Source organism: Agelaius phoeniceus, chromosome 28, assembly GCF_051311805.1.
Source record: "Agelaius phoeniceus isolate bAgePho1 chromosome 28, bAgePho1.hap1, whole genome shotgun sequence".
NCBI classification, from domain to species: domain Eukaryota; kingdom Metazoa; phylum Chordata; class Aves; order Passeriformes; family Icteridae; genus Agelaius; species Agelaius phoeniceus.
The window spans coordinates 3,100,198-3,121,593 of record NC_135292.1 but is presented as its reverse complement, the minus strand read 5'-3'; the positions used below and the strand labels follow the sequence as shown (position 1 = coordinate 3,121,593).

The 21,396-nt window shown below is 53.7% G+C and overlaps 2 protein-coding genes across 2 annotated transcripts in view; one reads left to right on the top strand and one right to left on the bottom strand.

The window, feature by feature from the left end:
• Positions 1-21,396, bottom strand: part of LOC143696053 (uncharacterized) — a 1,205,294-nt gene that overhangs the window by 238,301 nt on the left and 945,597 nt on the right. Inside the window, 2 exon segments of the mRNA XM_077191259.1 lie at positions 10,287-10,404; positions 10,741-10,926. Of these exon segments, the coding sequence (XP_077047374.1) occupies positions 10,287-10,404; positions 10,741-10,926 (304 nt within the window).
• LOC143696057 (uncharacterized) overlaps positions 1-21,396 on the top strand; it is a 244,020-nt gene that overhangs the window by 162,534 nt on the left and 60,090 nt on the right. The window lies entirely within an intron of this gene.

Sequence of the window (21,396 nt, the reverse complement as noted above, 5' to 3'; positions counted from 1 at the left end):
GCTACTTGCAGGAGAGATGCCTTGGGATAGCTCCGGGGCACCAAGTCCCACGCTCTGCCCTTGAGGGCAGCTGCAGAATAGAAGCCTCAGGAAGGCCACGGGTCAGCGAGTCCTGTGCTCTGGCCTCGAGCTCAGCTGCAGGAACAGCGCCGCGGAGAAGCTCCGGGTCAGACGGGAGCGAGTGCGCTGTGCGGGGGCTCCTCACGGCACCGCTCTGTCCCCTTGTGCCCCGTTGCGTGTTGCCAGCAGCCGGGCAAGCTTCTATTTCCCACGTGTCACAAAGGGGCCTTGGACACCGGCTTCCGTTCCATGGCACGGTGACCGTGCTGCAGCGTGCCAGCCAGGGCCCTTGCACACACTGCCTTCTGCCCCGGGGCCGCCCCCAGCCCAGCCAAAGTGGCCCAGCTTGGAAGGAATCCCTGGCCCCAGGTGTCTGAGACAGCCCGCACAGGATCTTTAGGAAGGGCTCAGAGCATCAGCAAATGCTGCCCAGCTCTGCGGGCTCAGTCCTATCCCCATATCTTTCCCCAAGAGCATTTGAATTTCTAAATGAGAATCATTTGAAGGGAGGGGATTGACATTTTCCATTTCACAGAAGGCTTCTGCCTTCCTTAGCAGACACCTCCCTTTTCAAACCAAGACAACTGTTTATCATCTTGCAGATCCGCACTTGCTGGGCAGCCCTGTTTTACACCCAGGGCCTGGAGAACCATTCCCAGCAACTGGGAAAATCCTGGCTGCTCCATCCACCCAGAGATGAGGTCTCCAAATTTGCCCCGAAAGTGGCTCCAGCTTTTAGAGGCCAAAAAGAGCAAGTCCCAGTGACTTGATGATAGTTTTAGCCCAGAAAGCCCTGCAGCTGATGGCACACTTGACAATCAGCAGGGGACACAGCTAGGCCAAAGCCCAGAGCTCTGCCGGGAGCCTTTCTCCTCAAATACCCTTCAAACAAACCTCCATGCAAGTCAGTTGGGAAAGTTTCTTCAAATGATCCATTTCTGGCACTACAGAACTACACAGGGTTCTGTGAAAGATTCTAAAGCAGCTGCTCTGGAGTCCAAGAGCCAGCACTAAGAGGCCTTGACACCTATTTGTAGCTAAATCGCACTTTGGGTGATTTGAAGGAGTTTGGAAGGAGCTAGAGAGCGGACCTCTGAGTTTTTTAGATGATGCCATTGCTTTTTCTTCTCTTCTCCATAGACAGGAAGGGTGAGTTTGGCTCCCATCTGCACCGCATGGCTCACAGGGCCGCAAGACTTGTAGTTACAAGAGCTTTGAAGGATTTCTTGGTCAAGAAGACACGGCCAACAAGGATATTTATGTTTTGGAGCCAATCCTTCAGTATTTCGTCTTATGGACTCATGCTCTCGGGGTCTCTGGCTGGTCAGAGTGAGCCCGAGATAAGTTCCAAAGTCTCTTTTCCCAGCCTGGCGCTCGAGGAAGGAGTCAGAGCTCTTAATTTGTGGCTCTCAAGGTTGTTTCTTGTATCTTATCTATAAAACTCTTTTTCCTGTCCTGCCAAGGTCCGCTCAGCAAGACAGTCTAAGGCACTCTGCCTGCCCCAGGGCAGTGTTATCTTTTTATCCTAAAAACTACCTGTACAATATTTACAATGACTTTCCAATGCCTATTACCTAGACAGTGAGCTTCTACTCTAAACCATTCTAAAAGTGCCACCATCACAGCAGAAGATGGAGGCCAAGAAGAAGGAGAAAGGGTGGACACGCCCGGATTCCACCATCTTGGCCCCTGAAGCCCCATTCTAGAAACCCCAAAAATCTATTTTTCACCCTGTGATAAATTCACTATCATTCTACTTAAACTGTTATGGCTCGCAATTCTTCATATAAGGTTGTTTTTTCCAAGGGCTAAATCAAAGGCACAGGGGTCTTGGGCTCTGTGCCAGGGTCTCTTAGCGCCCTGGGCAGGGGCTCAAATCCTCCAGGGCAGCCAGAGGAATTTCCTGGGTTCTGACAAGTAGCCCTGTTGTAGTCCCTGCGTACAAGAGTTTCCTTGATCCCTTTGATGCCAGAGAGCACCAAGAACTTGAAACTTGCTGGAGTCCAGCCCTGCCTGCCTATCATGGAGAAGAGGGAAAAGATGAAGAACCTGGGCGGTGGTTGAGCCAAATTGGCATTTTTCCATTTCTGAGTTCCTCCCCGCTTTTGCAGCAGGGCAACAACCCCATCACTGCAAAGCACTTCCTTTTGCAAGGCACACACTGACCTTGGTGGAAGCTCAGGGCTCTTGAAGGGGCTGCTGCAGTTGGCAACGGGAGCTGTTGTTGAATTTTTCACGTTGCTTAACCCCCCCTGCCAAATGCCGTCAAGCGGTTGAGGAAGGAGAAAAAAGATTACCCTGGAGGAAGGGAGGCCAAGAGCTTCGAAAAGGAGGAAAGAAACGCTCCGATGATGACAATGACAAAAAACCCAATTTATTTTTGACAGCAAATGAACACCGGCCACCCTCCAGCCCTCCCAGCCTGGCAGGCCGAGCGGTGCCGTTCCCATGGCATGAGGTGCTGGCAGCCTGCGGAGAGAAACCAGAGAGCCACGGTCAGTGGCAGCAGGCTCCTGTCCCCCTGTCCCACCATGGCCTGTGCCCGGGCCAGGCTGCTGGCTGTGCTCAGAGCCCAAACCTCCCGACCCATTCTCTGTTTTTAGAGAAGGGCAGCGGGGCAGGCCACGTTCCACCTCCTCTGCTTAATCCCGGCACAGCAACCTCCTCAGCAGCTGCAAGAGCGGGATGCCCGTGTGCCCGCTGCCACCTGCCCGGAGCCCTTCTGCCAGCCGAGCTGTGGAGCCAGGTGCCCACCTCTGGAGAGCTGCTGCCAGGAGAGGAGCTGATCCCAAACCAGGTCCTCGTCCTTCTGGAAGGGGCTGTCCCTGCAGACCGTGGCCCCTGGGGCAGCGCTGGCACTGGACGCGCTCCATGGACGCTGCAGGCGCTTCCCCGTCCGGTCCGGGCACCAGGTGTAATCCTCCTGGGAAAAACAAAGAACAATTGCACGAAAGTCAATTCAAAACAAGACATGGAAACAAGAAAAAGCACAAAGCCTGTCACCGTTTCATGGGCCTGAGGAGGGTCTGACCACTCCATGAGAGAATTAAACCTGTCCACGGGTGGGGAAAATCCCCACCTTTCCCGCCCATAAACGCACCCCTTCCTCAAGGGCCTGCAGAGCAGACCAGCTGGGGCACAGCTTGGGAACCCGTCCCCCTCTGCCGCCCCCATCCACATGGATGGATGCTTTTGTCAGGCTGGCTGCCCCCGCCTCAGCCCGTGCCAGGCTGGCTGGCAGAAGCTGTCAGCAAGGCCAGGAGCCGGCTCCCCTTCCACAACATCCATCCCCTGTCCTGCCAAAAAGCAGCTCGGCGGCCGGAGGGAAAATTAATATTCCCCAGCGCCGCCGAGCGGGGAACCTCCGGCGCGTGGCCAGGCCGAGCCCTGCCGTGCCCGGGAGCACCAGCATCCCCCCGCCCCTGCGCCGGCTGGGGACTCATCTTGATTCCATCGGGGCACAGAGCATGTCCTCCAGGCAGGGGCCGCAGCCAAAGCCAATCGGCTCTGCCCCGCCAGCGGCCAGCTCCAGGATGGTGTTCCCAGCTCCACGTCGTGCTCCAGAAGAACGCGCCAGCTGTGCCTCGGCTTGCAGGGACATCACGATGCCATTGAGCTGCAGGGGGATGTTTCCCCTGTCCCAGTCCGTGGCACCTTCACCGCACTGCCACCACTTCTCCAATGGGATGGGCAGCACGGAGCCGCTCCCTCCACAGCTCGCAGGGACCAGCGGAAGCAGCATCTCCTCGGCTGCGCTCTCTCCTCCGCGCCGCGGCCGCAGGGAAACGCTCCGGGGTTTTCTTCCAGCGCCACGAGACGCGTGCTGCTGCTGCTGGCTGGGCTCCTGGATCCTCCTGTGCACAGGGAGGCATCTCTGCTGTCTCCTGGGCCAGACAGGGCTCCTGCAGCCAAGAATGCTCAAAAAGGTCCCCCAGTGCTGGCCTGTCTGTGGGCTCCATGCATAAACACCACCTGATGAGGTGCTGGCACTCTGCGGATAGAAACCAGAAACCGCCGCTCAGCGGGACAAGGCTCCTGTCCGTGCTCTCCCACATTCCACAGCGCCCAGGCCACACCAGGAGTGCTCAGAGCTGCAGCCAAAAGCTTCCTATCGATCCTCTCTTGCGGAGGACACCAGCACAGAGGCACAGGTGCCACCTCCTCCAGCTAAGCCCAGGAGATCCACCTCCTCACCAGCTGCAAGAGCAGGACGCTTATGTGCCAGCCGCCCCTCCCAACCCCGTTCTTCCCCTCGTGCCTTGAAGGCGCATCCCCACCTTGAGACACCCGGGGCAGGAAGAAGAGCTGGCCCCAGACGATGTCCTCGTTGGTGTGGAAAGGAAGGTGCCCACAGAGCAGCTCATAGAGCAGGATGCCCAGGGACCAGATGGTGGCTGGCTGGCCATGGTAGCAGCCAAAGAGGATCCACTCCGGTGGGCTGTACTCCAGCGTTCCTATGGGACACGAGTGCAGCTCATCAGGCCCATGCTGCTCCCTCCCTCCCAGCCAGCTCCCGTTCCACAACAGCCAGCCCCTGCCCTGCCAAAAAGCAACTTGGCTGCAGCTGGCTGAAGAAGGATTCCCCCTCCTTCCTTCCCTCCCTCTTCCCCCTATGCCAGCCAAGGGAGGAACTTCTGCTGCCCAGCTGGGCCCCGGCTTTGGGCTCACCTGACATCCGGGTGTAGAACGTGTCCTGGAGGATCGTGCCGCAGCCGAAGTCGATGAGCTTCGCCTCACCCGTGGCCAGGTCGACGAGGACGTTCTCGGCCTTGATGTGGGGGTGCAGGACGCCGCGGCTGCTGCAGTGCCCCATGGCCTCCAGCACCTGGCGGAACAGCCCCCGCGCCACGGGCTCCGTCAGGAACCGCCGCTCGTGCAGGAAGTACCAGAGGTGCTGACAGCGCTGCGGACGCTCCATGAGCAGCGCGAAGCCCTCGGGCACCTCGAACCAGTCCAGGAGCCGCACGAAGCCGGGGAAGCCAGGCCGCGACACCATCCACAGCAGCACCAGCTCCAGGGCCACAAGGGCGCCCTTGCGCTGCGGGGGGACCGCGATGCCGTCAGCGGAGCCGATGCTGCGCCGCGCCTCGGGCAGCCCCTGCCCAGCCCCGCCGCGGCTCGCCATGGCCCGGCCCGGTGCGCGGCGCGGCCCCCGCTCACTCCACGCTCGCTGCCCTCGCAGCGTTCCGGCTGCCGCCCTGCCGGGCCTTGCCTCAGCCCCACCCGGCACGCCCCGCCGGCTCCTCCCGCTGGCCCCGCTCACTCCCCAGCCGCGCCCACTCCGAGATGCGCTCCCAGGACACTCGCTTGATGGCCGCCTGCGAGCCAAGGCCAGCGGCGGGCTGAGCTCATCGCCCACCGCCCGCCGCCGCCCTCCGAGCCAGCCCCGTCTCTTCCCGGGGCGCCGTCGGTGAGGCAGGGACCGGAGTAAATGCTGCCGCAGCCGCCGCTGCCTAGCAGCGGGCCCTGCCGCTAGAGCTGCTCCAGGGGAGGCCTCTCCACCCGTGCGGGCGGCACCGCGCTGCCGCTCTTCTGCCCGGGGCACCCGCCCGCCCGGCGCGCTGCTGCTTGCCTAGCTGCCCCGGCCTGCGGTGGCTCGGGGCCGGCGGCCGAGCTGGCGAGCGGCGGAGCTCGGAGCGGGGCAGCTGCCGGCCACGCTGTCGGCCACGGGGCGGGAGCCGGGCGGCAGCGGGGCGGCTGCGGGCGGAACCACGGCAGGGGCTTCGTTCGGGGCCGGGGCCTCGGCCGGGGCTGGGCCAGAGCCCGCGCCAGGCGCAGCCAAAAGCCCGCGCTGCTCCGCCAGCACCAGAGCGAGCGGCTCCTCCAGCGGCGCCACAGCCAGGACGGAGAGAGCCCGGCCGAGGCGGAACCACGGCGGGCACGGGCAGGGGCGGGCACGGGGCGGCCCCGCCGAGGGGCGCCTTGCGGGACGCGGCATCAGCCGGGCTGTGAGAGGCGGAACACGGACGGAACGGCACGGTACGGGAGTAGAGTGAGTGTGAGAGGGAGAAGGGGATGGGGAGCGAGTGAAAAGTCAAGCGGAAAACCAATCAAGAGAAGCGCTGCTGCTGCTGCTGTGGAGCCGCCGGAGCTCGCGGCCGTTCCTGCGTTGCCCCCGCGAACCCAACGGAGGAGCCGCTGCGCGCCCCAAGGAACGAAAGAGAGAAACAAACAAATCACATCCCAAAGTCATTCCTATTAGAGAAGTAACCAAAGAAAACAATGTAGCAATAACGAAGAGTGTTGGCTTCTGGCTTCTTTCTTCTTTGCATGAGACCAAGCATTTCATGGGGAACAATTGCCTCTTCTGACAAGCATTTACTTTTCAAGTAGAAAAGGGAAATCGTGTCAGTAATGTCATCTCTGTTGACACAGTTGCAGGCTGCCAAAAGACATGGTCTGCAGTGTGGAACTTGGGGCCAAGTTTCTTTTTCTGCCAGAGGATGAGGAGGGGAAGTATCCCAGAATCATGGAGTCGTGGCATGGTTTGGCTTGGAAGGGATCTGGAAAATCCCATGGCTGCAACCCCCCTGCTGTGGCTGGGGACCCCTTGCACTGGACCGGCTTGTCTAGAGCTCCATGCAGCCTGGCCTTGAACACTGTCAGGGACGGGACATGCCCACCTTCTCTGGGCAACCTGTTCCAGGAGAGTCTTTTTTCTGAATCCCTTACCTAAACCTAATCTCTCTCCATTTGGATCCATGCTCCCTTGTCCTGTCCTTGCCTGCCCTCGTACAAAGTCCCTGTCCAGCTTTCTTGTGTGTTGCCCTCAGGTACTGGAAGGCCGCAGCTGGATCAAGGCTGGGTCTCTTTCCCAGGCTGAAGAAGCCGAGCTGTGTCAGCCTTTCCTTGCAGGAGAGGAGCTGCAGCCCCGGCACCATCTGGGTGTCCCTGCTGGGCCCCTGCTGCAGCGTGTCCACGTCCTTGCCGTCCGTGCCGGGGAGCCCGGCAGAGGCGGAGGCAGCGCTGCAGGTGCAGGGTCAGCGGCGGGGAGGAGACCCGGCCCTGGCAGCGGCTCCGGGAGCAGCGATTGGCGCTGGGCCGCCCGCACTGCAGAGAGCCGGGGCCCTTGTGCCTGCCCTTGTGCCCAGGGCGCCTTTCCCCGCCGCCCGCCCGCCCGCCCGCTCGGGGGAAATGCCCCCTGTGCCGCCCCTCAGGGCCGCCCCTCGCCGCTGCCCCGGGCGCTCCCGGCGCCGCCTGGAGGGGCCCAGGCCTCGGCCTCACCCTGCTCAGCCCGAGGCCTGGAAAAGCAGATTCAAACACCCACCCAGAAAGTGCCCCAGGATGCCAAGGTCAATCTTTCATCACCAGCACGGCTTTGCTATCAGAGTCTGGACGGGAGTAGAAAATCACCAGGGGAAAAGAGCATGAACAAGTTCTGCCTTGGCACTACCCCAAGCTGTGGGGTACCAGTTGTTGGTTTCACTGGCTCTGGATTGAAGGCACTTGAGACAGTAATTCATGTTCAGACTCAAGTGTTTATTATTTCTTATCAGTAAAACAGCCTCATTACTGGGAGTTCAGCAGCTTTTCATTAGAAGGCACAAAATGGCCAACAATCTCTTGTTCCAAGGTCTTTTAAGACTAAACTATCCAATTAGGAACTGACACCTAGATTATTTTCCCTTTTAACCCAATAACTGATCCCAAACAGCCTGCAATGTGGAATTTCTGCCCAATTACAAAAAGCCACCCAAACCCATGAAGAAGAAGGAAGAAGCATGAAGAAGAAACCCAGGACAAAACACTGTGCCCTCCATTTTGCTTCCATCCACAACATACTAAAAATCCCAAAACCTCAATTTCACAGAGTCAGAGTGGACCAAAGCCCAAAAACTGGAGGTGATAAGAATGGACTAAAACCACAACCAAGGAATCTGCATGCTCCGAAAAGGCAGATCCAAGGAAGAGCCTTGCTAAACAATTCTCAGAACATGAAACTAGTTTTGGGGAAAAGTTTACTATGCATGAGGGTCTATGAATATGCACCAGGCTGATGTAAGGGGAAAGGTATTTCAGGGGATCCCTGAAGGTAACAGGGTGCTCCTGGCTGAGTGCCAAGATGCACCCGGCCGTAATAACCTTTGCTCCATGGTCCTGGTCTCCCATTGTCCCTTATTAAACTTTTTACATTTCCACAGGAGAGTGGAAATACCTTTCCCCTTACATCAGCCTGGTGCATATTCATAGACACTCATGCATATCCATAAACTACTTTACATATTCCAGGAATGATTTTACATGGCCCCTCCTTGGGTCTGCCTTTTCAGAGCATGTGTGTTTCTTGGCTGTGGTTTTGGCTCCTTCTCTTTATCACCTCCAGTTTTGGGTCTTGGTGCACTCTGCCTTCAGACGGGGAGTGCTGATAGTTGGCAGATCTGTACAGGTGTCCTCATCCTGTGTGCATTGGATTTTATCCCATCTGTCGTGAACGGCGGGAGAAATGCAACACACTATACGTGTGAATGGCAAATCTCGAAGTTTATTGAAAACTCACACATATTTATATTGGTGTTAATGAAGCTTATACATATTGCAAAAGCTGAGCTCATTATTGGTTAAAGCACCCTTGGATCAACCACACCTACTTCTATCTTCTAATAATTATTTTGCTTCTATGTTTGCATTCTTCTAGCTTCTCTACCTAAGATAACTACATTTTCTGGCAAGCGATTTTCTCCCCCGTCTTCCCGTTTCAGAGAAGGTCACTGTGACCTTTGTCAGTGATTGGACACTGGTTGCTCAGTTCCCAGCTTGTTTCCCCTATCCTTATCCATTGGTATCACATCGAAATGTCCTTTCTCAGCTAACCAATTATCCAAAAAGCCCTCTACACCCATCCAAGCAGGCAGTTTAACACAAGCAGCTATTTCACTGAGCTTAATTAACAACAGAAATAAAAACTATAGAACAAAGTTACTTTAAAAAACAGTCCCAGCCCATATTTGATCCCAGTCTGTGTGGTCCTGATCCATATGATCCCAGTCCCTGGGATCCCAGTCCATACAGTCCCAGTCCATATTTGATCCCACTCCAGGCTATCCTGGTCTGGAGGGTTCTGATCCACACGATCCCCATCCATGTGATCCCAGTCCATGTGATCCCAGCCCATATTTGATCCCAGCCCATATTTGATCCCAGTCTGGGGGGTCCTGCACACATTCCCAGGGTCTGGAATTCCAGTTCCCAGCCAGGAAAAAATCTTCCTGCCCTTGAACTTCCTTCCTATCCTCTCAAAAAATTGCAATAAAATTATAAACAAAGAAATAATAATTGAAATTAAATAAATTATAATAAAAATAAAATATGAAAATCTCATGTCTTCTTTACAATACTCCAACTATGAGTCAAACCAAACCAACAACTATTACTATAATATTACCAATGCATATAAATAAACAAATTATATATCAAGAAATACCTTTTGAAAGTTTTAACTCGATGACTAATGTACTTTAGATAAAAAAATCTAAAGGAACTAACAAGCAATCTAACACCTCTTAGTTAAACAATTCATATTACAAATATATAAACACAAAACCAAACACCACTACAATTTCTCAGACATTTCAACCAAACAATTAAACTTTAATAACATCCTTAAGTACTCTTGAAAAATTAAAATTATTTTTAAAACATTAATTGTGTGCGGGTGGTTTTATTTTGATATTGGTTTTTGGATTGTTTGGGATAGATGATTTAAAAAATGGGATTTTTATAGGAATTGAATCAGCTGAGAAGGTGGCACTCTGCAAACAGAACTGACTGAAAATAAACGGGACAGAATCAGTAACTCTGAAAGTTTTATTTGCTATCAAATACATCCCACACACCCAGGCCCACACAATCGCTATCCCACTGCTCCAAATTGGGATCCCACTTCTCCCAATCCCCTTCGAACCCCATCTCACCCTGGTGGCTGTGGAATGGATTGAGTTTGGCATGGGATTGAGTTTTTTGAGGAGGGAACAAGGAATTTGAGGTAGGATTGAGCCTTTTTGGGTTAAAATTCAGTTATTTTCAGTGGGATTTGAGTGGTTTTGAGGGGACAGATCCATCCCTCTTGGCTTCTGGAGTAGAGAGAGATGGAGAAGAGAAAAAAATTCAGGCCAAACCAAAGGACAAACAGCCAGGAGTGTTCCCAACATGGATCACAGGGAATGTGAGTGACCAGGGCTGTGCCCAAAGTGCCTCCTCCAGTGGGGGATGGAGCTGCAGCAGCGCACGAAGCTCTTCCCGCACTCGGGGCACTCGCAGGGCTTCCCTTACCGGTGCCTCCGTTGGTGTCGGGTCAAGTGAGAGCTCCTGGAGAAGCTCTTCCCACACTGGGGACACTCGTAGGGCCTCTCCCCTGTGTGGATGCGCCGGTGCTTGACGAGGTCAGAGTTGCGCTGGAATCCCTTCCCACAGTCATGACAGCGGAATGGCCTCTCCTCTGTGTGAATCCGATAGTGCAGGAGGAGATTGGAGCTGGTCTGAAACCTCTTCCTGCATTTATCACACTCGTAGGGCCTCTCCCCTGTGTGGGTGCTCTGGTGCCTGACGAGGTTGCAGTTGCGCTTGAATCCCTTCCCACAGTCGGGGCATTGGAAGGGCCTCTCCTCTGTGTGACTCTGATAGTGCTGGAGGAGACTGGAGCTGGTCTGAAACCTCTTCGCACACTTGGAGCACTCATAGGGCCTCTCCCCTGTGTGGGTCCTCTGGTGCACGATCAGGCTGGAGCTCTGGCTGAAGCTCTTCCCACACTCCCCACACTCGTAGGGCCGTTCCCCAGTGTGGATCCTCTGGTGCCTGATCAGGTGGCAGTTCCTCCTGAAGCTCTTCCCACACTCCACGCACGTGTGGGGCTTCTCCCCATCATGGAGCTGCTCATAGAGCACCAGCTCCGAGCTCTGGCTCCATCTCCGGCCGCCTTCCCGGCCCAGGCTGGCTCTTTCCCCCTCACATCCCCGCCATCTGCGTTTGCAGCCCCTCCTCGTGCGGCATCTCCGGGCCTTTTCCTCCCTGTTGGCTTCCTGCGCTGTGGAGCCGCTCAAAACGGCCTCTGCCACCAGGTTCTGCCGCGGGCATTTGTCCTCCCTGCTCTCCATGCTCAGCTCCTGCTCTGGGGGAGGAAGGACAAGGACAGCATGGGATTTGCCTCCGTGCCACAGGCAAGGGCAACGAGATCCCCCCAGGGCACACCCGGGGACGCACTGCCCCCTCTTGGCTCTCCCCATTTCGGGATGCCGGGGCTCTTTGGGCTCCCGGGCTCCCTTCTCCCCTCATTCTCTGCTCTGCGCTGCAGCGGCTCCAAGGAGTCCCCCCTGCCCCTCTCCAGGCTCTTGAGGCTCCCGCCAATGGCGGCGCTCCCCCCTCTCTGGCCTCCCCACTTTGGCCTCCTGGGGCACACAGGGCTCTGCTCCTCCAGGCTGCCTCTGCCCGCAGCCGCCACCGCCACCGCCCGATGTCTCCCCGAGGGGCCTTTTCCGCTCAGCCTTGGACTTCTTCATTCTCCAAACATCCCCCCAAAAACCCAACCCAGGGACCCCCCGGGATATCCGGGCCGGGCTCCCCCTCCCCGCTCACCTGCGCCATGGGGGGGGGCGATGATCCCACAGGTGGGGGCTGCGAATTCAGGCAGGGATCGAGACCGCGTGGCTCCCGCAGCTCAGCCTTGATCCGCCCTTGTCCCTCCTCTTCCTCCCGCTCCTCCTCCGTCTTATCTCCACCTCCTTCTCCTCCTCCCTCCTAACCCCGCCTCCTTCCCTGCTCTTTCTCCTCCCGCTCCTCCTCTTCCATCCCCCCTCCTCCTCCTCCCCTGTCTTATCCCCACCTCCTGCTCCTCTTCCATCCCGCCCCTTCCATTTCTTCTCCTCCTCCTCCCCCTCCATCCCTGCCCTTCCCTCCCTCCTCCTCCTCCCCCAGCAGCAGCCACACCCTCGGTGCCCCGTTCCCGCAGCCCTCGCAGCCCGCGGCAGCAGCGGCCATGGAGCCGGGCCAGGTCGGCATGGGCAGCGCGGGGCTCTCGGCTGCTCCCAGCCGCTGCGGGCGGGGGGAACCCGGCCCGGGCCAAAGGAGAGGCAAACTGGGCAAACTGGGGGCAGATCACAAAGCTAAGGATGCAGCAGAAAATGGAGCTGAAAGAGTTATGTTAATATTCACTCCAAACGAGGAAAAACTGGAAATTCCAAAGTTTAGGGAAGCCGAGAAAAAAGAATTAAACAAGATAGGAAATGAACAAGATAAATCAGGGAAATAGAAACTTCTACATGGAAGACAATTACTTAATAAAATGTGCTTACTAGGAAAAGATTAGAAGACGTGCATCAGAAACCCCACTGGCGTACTCAAGCTTTGTGTGATCATTTTTTAAGGAATTTTGGGTGCACTGGGATTTTTGGTGTAGCAAAGCAAGTCACTGAAAGATGCTTAATTTGCCAAAGGATAAATAAAAAAGGTGATGAGAAAAACAACATTAGGAGGTCATGAGTTAGCTCGTCGACCACTTCAAAATATCCAAGCAGAAGTTTAGATTTGTTAGGTTCTGGATTTATTTGGAAAAAAACCCATTTAATCTAGAAGAAAGAGAATATGCCATATGTTAGACAGGAGATTTTAGGAGAATAAAAATCTTTGAAGTATCAGAAACACCCGAGGAAAAAACCAAGAAAATAAAAAGGGGAAATGAAAGGGAGGGGAACAAGAGGAAAAGTCAGAAAGAGAGTGGGATCCTCTGCAGCTCTTGCCCCCTCCGTTGGCGGCCGAGGCGCCTGTCCCGGGTCCCGGCTCGCTGCCCGCCTCAGCTCCGCCTGCCCCGGTTTCCATCCCAGGTGCGGGCTCACTGCCCAGGGCAGCTCCACCTGCCCCGGCGCTGGCGGTGAATTTGTGTGCCCTGGCCCCACTGCCCGGCCCGCGGCCGCTCTGCCGGCCATGCTGGGCAAGATGGGGTTGCTCTGTCCTGCCGCGTGGGCCGAGGTCACCGCGCCGACCGCACCGAGGGCGGGTCCCAGCCATCCCATCCCCGGCTGCCCTGCCCGTGCCAGCTGCGCTGGGCAGCGCCGCTGCTGCTGCCGGGGTCTCCCACCTGCCTTTTCTCTGCCGGGAGCTGCCGGATCAGCCGCCAGAAGCCATGTGGGGGCTGCCCACGCTCCGGCTCGGCCTCCACGGGAAGATCCCCCTCTGGCCATTCCGGCAGCAGACCCTGCCCACACTCCGACCGAGCCTCGGCGGGATATCCTCCCCTGACCCCTCCTGCTCTGAGTTACGTCCCCTTGGTAACCACAGCTCCTGCTGTTCAGGGAAAATCCCTCTCTCTACAGGAAGCACCTTATCGAAACACTAGGAGCTCAGTTAAAAGGCAGCCCTCTCCAAATTCTTTCTCAAAACACGGGAGAAAGGCTACAGAAGGTAAAAAAGTGAAAGAGTTAGATGAAGGGATTGCTCTATTGCCGTTAAGAGAGGTTCCCATGGCAGGGATGCGCTGCCCCGCCCCGCGGGAGCCACCGGCGCCCCTGCCGGCCGTGCCCGGAACTGCACCCAAGGGGAAAGCGCCGCGGCCGAAAGGCCGGGACCGGCTCCGGGCTCTGTTTGTTGGCACTGCCGGAGCTGTTTATACACACTACTATTATTATATTATACACACTAGGAAAGAACCGTTATTCCTAATCCCATATCTTTGCCTGAGAGCCCCTTGATTTCACTATCCTAAAAATTAAGAGGGAGGGGGTTTGCATTCTCCATTCCAAGAGAGGCTTTTTCTGCCTTCCCAAGCAGACACCTGTCTTGTAAAGCAAGACAAGCACCCACAGGCACTGAGGGGGGCTGCAGGAGGGGCAGAAGAAGGCCCTGCAGCACTTGGGCACAAAGGCCCAGCAGGTGAATGCAAGAAGGGAGCAGCAAAAGGCCAAGCTGAAGGCAAAGGCCAGGGCAGAGCTCCTACAGCCCCTGAGGGATCAGCCCCAGGGCCCAAGGGGGCCCCGGCACCCAGGGCACGGCTCGGCCACAAGCACCCGGCAGAGGCATTGCCCTCCTCGGCAGGGCACAGCCCACCCAAACAGCCCCTGGCAAGGAATCAGGGCTCCGGCTGCAGGGCACAAGGACACTGCAAGCAGAGACAGCAGCACCCTCAGGACCAGCAAGTCCAGCCCGTGATGGACATGGATTGGCAGGGCTGTCACAGCTCCCATCACACCAGGGCCCCTCCACACTGGAGCCCTTGAGAACATTCAGGTGGGTCTGCATTGAGAGGAGGCATTTTCTGATGGACACAGGGGCCTCTCAATCTGCTCTGAATCTTAGACCTAAAGGGGAAAATAGTAAAGGAATATTTTAATTTTTAAGGGAATGAGTGGGAAAGATGAGCAGGTATGATTTGTTCAACCACTATTAGAAGCTGTGGGGGATAGGTTTGAAATAAATTTCTTTTTCTTCTTCCTGTGATTGTAATTAACTAGGAAGGAGGTTGAGAGCTGGATTTTAATACTGTAAAAAGGGATACAGAGGCTAGTTCTGTTGAACCTCTGTGTCAAAAGTCTGACAAGGCCTATGCTGAAGTGAACCCAGAAGTGTGGGCAGCCCCAGGGAAATACAGAAAATTAGATATGGAGCCTCTACAAATTAAAGCAACCAGGACAAGCAATACCCTGTTCCAAGAGAGGGAAGGAAGGGCTCACAGCCTGGTATTGAGTCCCTGTTAAAGGCAGGGCTTTTGGAGCCAAGGATGTCTCCCTACAACACTCCTATCTTGCCAGTCAACAAACTGGATGGATGGACACAAGGAGGAAACACAGAATTTTCAAGTGTTAAAATTAAGATTAACTGAGGCGAGTGGCCTGGGCCTTCCAGACAGGGAAAAAGAATTTGAATTATAGGTGGACGTTAAACAGGGTCTTGCCAAAGGAATTCTTGTGCTAAAATGTTTAACCCAGTGGCCAGAGAGCAGCCTCATTGTCTGCAGAATTGTGCAGCCACAGCTTCCGTGGGAGCAGAGGCCTGAAAACTGATGACAACAGGAGGATCTCCTAGAGTTCAAGTCTGGCATCAAGTTAAAGCTTTGACAACCAAAAGAGCCTCTAAATGGATGAGCAGGGCTCGGTGATTACAGTATGAAACTTGTTCAGTGGCACAGGAGGATTCAGAACTGAGGACAGGGCAAGGGTTTAACCCAGCCTCCTGTTTGAACAGCCTGGAGAGGGGCTGGCAAGGAACCCAGGACTGCACCCAAGGGACAGAGCTCCCGAGCCAGGCTGGGAGAGATTGATGGGACATTCCCTGGCCTGAGGGAGACAATGTGTTTGTGGATGGCTCTGCAAGGGCAGCAGGAGGGAAAAGAGCTACAAGACAGGCTGTTATTAAGGAAGGGGAATCAGACAAAGCGCAGGTCACCGCCCCATGCTCAGCTCAACCCGCAGAGCTGTGGGTGCTTGTAAGAGCCTGGCACTGAAATGCCCTGAGCAGGAAGGCTTCAAAATCTTCTGCTGACACCATGGCACCTAACAGGGGGGCAAAAGCAATTCTGACTGCTTCAGCAAGCACTGGATCACTTATTAACCTATTGCTAAAAGAAATAATTCAAAGATAACGGATTGTGGAAGCAATAGATTCAGATGGGGAACTCATTTTACAGGAAAGACCCTTCAGGGGGTTATGGCAGCTTTAGGAATACAATGGGACCTCCATAACCCCTGGCAAGCCCAGAGCTCGGGTTGGGTAGAAAGAATGAATGGGGAAATAAAGAAACACCTTTGGAAGCCGGAGATAGAAACCAAGATGCCATGGGTACAGCTTTTGCCATTGGCTTTGGCAATGAAAAGAGCCAGACCCAAGGCAGATATTCAATTATCTCCCTTGGAATTCATGTCTGGAATTCCTTACCTGGGCAATTCTCCACCTAGTGCAGGGTGGAAATAAGGGATGTAAATGTAAGGCAGGCTGTAGCCAGGATCCTGTCTCCTGTGGAATCTCTCCCCCAGGAAGCTGGGCTGGCACAGAGCCTGCCCTGGGACTTTGCTGTTGCCAACACCCAGCCAGGCCATCGGCTCCTGCCTAAGGAGTGCAAAGCAGCACCACTGGTGGCCAAGGGGCCCACGCCAAGTGTCCCTGAGGCCAGAAACAGCCGCCAGCACAGCTGAGCACGGGGGGACCCCTCAGCCTGGCCTCAGGGGCTCTGAAGCCCCGGAGATTTGCACTTCCCGCCTGCAGCAGGACCATGGGAGCCGCCCCTGAGCCTGCCCTGAAGGCAACGCAGCAGCAGCCAGGGCTCCACAGCGGGCCAAGCCCCTGGGCCTGCCCACAGATCCTCTGCTCAAACCCTCGGGAATCCTGGCCACCCTCCCCTGGCACCTCCAGCCACTGCGGCCAAGCCTCGCTGCCGCTGCTGCAGCTCCAGCGCTGGCTGGGCCTGCACTGCCACAGCTGCTGGGGAGCACCGCGGCACAATTCCACCCTGGGGCTCACTCACACCCACACTCTGGGCTGCCTGCGACTGCACTGCTGCAAAATGTACCCATCCTGCTTCTTTTAAATCTTATTTCTCTGCTCAGAAAGGTTTCTCTACTCAAAGGTTTGCCTTTGGGAAAGAAATTTTAAAGGTTTTATTTAAGGGGTTCCCAGTCTGTTCGGATGTTAAACTCATCTCCACCACTCAATGGAGACGAGTTTAACATCCGAACAGACTGGGAATAGCCCAAAAGACACCCACAGAGATAACGACCAGCAACAAAACATCAACGCCCACACATAGTCCCACCCAGCAAATGGTACAAACAGATAACTCACAGAAATAACGACCAGGGAAAGGCTGGGGAAAGGGCAGGGGCAGATTAACACCCAGCAGGGAAACCTTTCCCGCTGACAAATGGTACAAGCAGATAACTCACAGAGATAACGACCAGGGAAGAGCTGGGGAAGGGGCAGGGGCAGATAAACAGTCTGCAAGGCAGGATATTTGCTTGCTTAAGCTTGATAGGGCACAGTTTGCAAGGCAGGACATTTGCTTGCTTAAGCTTGATAGGGCACATATTACATTAATCATAAGATTTTGGTAATTTTCCACAGAGAACTCACCAAATAAGGACATAGGGTGAAGAAGACGCAGCTGAGGAAGACTCCGCAGCCTTTATCACCCACCACCAGGAGACAGAAGGATGACCCCCTAGCAACAACCAGCGCAGGCGCAGAGAACTCCGAGATAACATGGACTCCTGAAGGATAGAGAGGATAAAAGGACTGAATCAGAAACTAGTTGGGGCGGCAGTAGGTGGAGCGGAGACTCCCCTGTCGCCCAGCGCTGAGCCTTTGCTTACGTAGTATAACTGCTTCAATAATTAATAAATTCTTTGATTGGAAATTACTCATTTTGAGTCAATTTTATAACAATTTGGTGCCGTGACTTGGATGAGAGTTTGGATCAGGTAAGATCTACCCAGAGTGGGGGGCGCCTCATCCAGTGCTTTCCGGGTGGCCCCTCTGGGAGAACCTCCGCCACTCTCACCGATGACCCTAAAATATATACTAGTAAGCAAACGGGACAAATTATACCAGTGACCCCCTTAATAATCTGTGCACGGAGTCCAGACGAAGACGCAGGACGCGTAAGTATAAAAGGGAATCCGTTCGGGCGGGGTTGGGATCCCGGAGTGTGGCGGTGGACAAGTGTGAATGAGAGGAGGGCCGGCAGCCGGACTCTCCAAGTGAGTGCGGACCCTTGTGTAGTGCGGTTCCCGTAGACCTGCGAAGGGCTCGGGCCACAAAAAAGGGGAAGTGAAAGGAATTTGAGAGGGAAAGAAGGCACTCCGGACGAATGGGGCAGGGGAAAAGCAAGACCCCAACCCAAGTCAAACTCCCCCCCATTCCAAGGGACAGTCCCCTAGGATTTATGCTTAGTAATTGGAAGCATTATCCGGGGACCGAGACTAAGGATAGGGCCAGAATGATACATTATTGCATGGAAGTATGGGGTGGGAAAGAGATTTCCAAAAAAGTTTTTTGGCCCGTGTTTGGATCATCTGAAGACTGGGTTCGACAGGACTTGAACCTATGGGTAAATTCTAAAGAGCCCTTCTCGTAAGAGAGTGATTATGCCAAAATATGGGTAGCAAGACCCGAAGTGTATGTTTTCCATATAAGAGAAGGGAAAGGGGATCCGGACAAAAAGGGGAAGAGGGACAATCATTTGGGCGACTTAATTATAGCACCGCCCCCATATGTCCCACCGCCAGCACCCAATGCCCCACCACCTCCACAACCACCTGCACCGAACAATGATGAAGAGGGTAACCAAGGGGAGGTTAACCAAACCGGTTACCAAGGCCTGATTACAAGGAGCCGCAGTAGGGTTGAGACGGGGCTATTCCCTCTACGGAAGATGCCCATGGGTGGACCACAGGCGGGTATAGGATTTATTACTGTCCCCTTGAGTTCGGCAGATGTACGAGACTTTAAGAAGGACATGGGACATTTATTAGAGGACCCTTTTGGGGTAGCCGAGAGGGTCGACCAGTTCTTAGGACCAAACATCTATACCTGGGAAGAAATGCAGTCCATTTTGGGCATTCTGTTCTCTACTGAAGAACGGAACATGATAAGAAGGGAAGGAATGTGTATTTGGGACACGCAGCATGTCCAAGGCCTGGCTGCGGATGCTAAATGGCCCCTACAGAACCCCCATTGGGACCATCAAAATGCGGCACATAGAACACATATGCAGGATTTAAGGACCATAATTATTCAGGGGATTAGGGACTCAGTCCCGAGAGGGCAAAATATAGATCGGGCATTCAACGATAGGCAAAAGAAGGACGAGTCACCTACGGAATGGCTCGAGAGATTACGGCGGAACTTATGATTGTACTCCGGAATGGACCCCGATAGCCAAACTTCACAGTCAATGCTGAAAGTCCATTTCGTTTTAAAATCGTGGGACAACATAAAGAAGAAAATCCAGAAGTTAGAGGACTGGCAGGACAGGGGGCTGGATGAACTGCTTAGGGAGGCACAGAAAGTATATGTCCGTAGGGACGACGAAAGAGACCGCAGACAAGTAAGGTTGATGGTCGCAGCAACAGGTGGGGGGAGGTACCAAAGAGAAGGGCGAAAGGGAGGTTCGAGTGAACAAAAAGAGAAAAGTATAGGGGAGTCAGAAGGGGTGAAGGTGTGTTTTTATTGCGGAAAAAAAGGGCATTTTAAGCGAGAATGTAGAGTCCGAATCAGAGACGAGAAGCAGTTCCAAATGGACTAGGGGGGTCAGGGGCTCTATTTGGTGGGGACCCGGAAAAATCATAAAGAGCCCTTGATAAAACTTAAAGTGGGTCCCCACAACCAAGAAATTGAATTCTTGGTAGATACGGGGGCAGAAAGATCCACGGTACAGAACCTACCAAAAGGATGTACCATCTCTAAAGAAACTGCCACTGTCATAGGGGCGAAAGGGGAACCTTTTGAAGTACAAATCATAAAAAATGTGACTATAGAATCAGGATCCAAAATAGGGATGGGAAATCTATTATTGGTACCCGAGTCAGATTATAATCTGCTCGGGCGAGACATGATTATAGAATTAGGGATTAGTATAGGTGTAGATAATAAGGAATTAAAAATTAAATTATGCCCTTTAAGGGTAGAAGATGAAAAGCAAATTAACCCCGAAGTCTGGTACACGCCTGAGAGCGTGGGACAGCTAAAAATCACTCCATTTTCGGTAACTATCAAAAATCCGGATGTCCCCGTCCGAATTAAGCAATACCCATTATCCCCAGAAGGGAGATGAGGATTAAAACCAGAAATAGAAAGGTTGTTGAATAATGGATTGTTAGAACCCTGTATGTCTCCGTTCAATACTCCCATCCTACCAGTTAAAAAGCCAAACGGCACCTATCGATTGGTGCATGATTTAAGGGAAATAAACAAGCGAACTGTAGCCCAGTTCCCGGTGGTGGCAAATCCTTATACCCTCTTGACTAAACTGGGGCCTGAGAATTTATGGTACAGTGTTATAGATCTCAAAGATGCCTTTTGGGCATGCCCTTTGGCTAAAGAAAGCCGGGATTATTTTGCATTTGAATGGGAAGACCCCGATACGGGAAGGAGACAACAATTAAGATGGACGGTACTCCCTCAAGGATTCACTGAGTCCCCTAATCTCTTCGGGCAGGCTTTAGAGCAAATTTTACAGGATTACCAAGTGGGGCCAGGGGTTACATTAATCCAATACGTAGATGATCTACTCCTGGCGGGGCAGCAGGAAGAGAATGTACGGAAAGAAAGTATTAAGTTATTGAACTTTTTAGGCTTAAAGGGATTGAAAGTCTCCAAGGCAAAACTACAATTTGTCGAAGAAGAAGTAAAATACCTAGGCCATTATCTAAAGAAAGGAGAGAAGAGAATAGACCCCGAACGAATACAGGCGATTTTAGCATTACCAATTCCAAGAAATAAGAGACAAATCAGGCAAATACTTGGACTAACTGGTTATTGTCGACAATGGATTGAAAACTACAGTAGTAAGGCGACTTTCTTGTATCAGAAACTTACTCAAGAGGGACTCCTAAAATGGGATCAGGAGGATACCGAAAGGCTGCAAGAGCTTAAAGAGAGCCTAATCCATGCCCCGGTATTAAGTTTACCTAATACTAATAGACCCTTCTTTTTGTTCATAAACGTAGACAAGGGGGTCGCATATGGGGTCCTTACTCAAGAATGGGCAGAGAAAAGGAAACCGGTGGCTTATCTATCAAAGATCTTGGACCCAGTAAGCAGAGGATGGCCTACGTGCTTACAAGCAATTGTAGGATGTGCTCTTTTGGTAGAAGAAGCCCAGAAAATTACATTTAATAGCAGCCTGAAAGTGCTGTCCCCCCATAACATACGGGGAGTCTTACAGCAAAAGGCTGAAAAATGGATCTCAGACGCAAGGCTTCTAAAATATGAAGGAATATTAATTGAGGCTCCAAATTTAACTCTAGAAACTACTAATATCCAAAATCCAGCTTCCTTCTTATATGGAGGACCAGAAGAAGCACTAACACATGATTGTATAGTGACTATAGAAGAACAGACAAAAATCAGACCAGATTTGGAAGAAGAAGAATTGGAAAAAGGAGGAAGACTGTTTGTGGATGGATCCTCCAGAGTAGTTGAGAGAAGGAGAAAATCAGGATATGCTATAATAAGGGGACCCAACCTGGAAGTGATAGAATCGGGACCCCTTAGTGGATCCTGGTCCGCCCAAGCATGTGAACTATATGCTGTACTACGAGCCCTGGAATGGTTAACAGGAAAAGATGGGACTATTTTTACGGACTCGAAATATAGCTATGGGGTAGTCCATACATTTGGCAAAATATGGGAGGAAAGAGG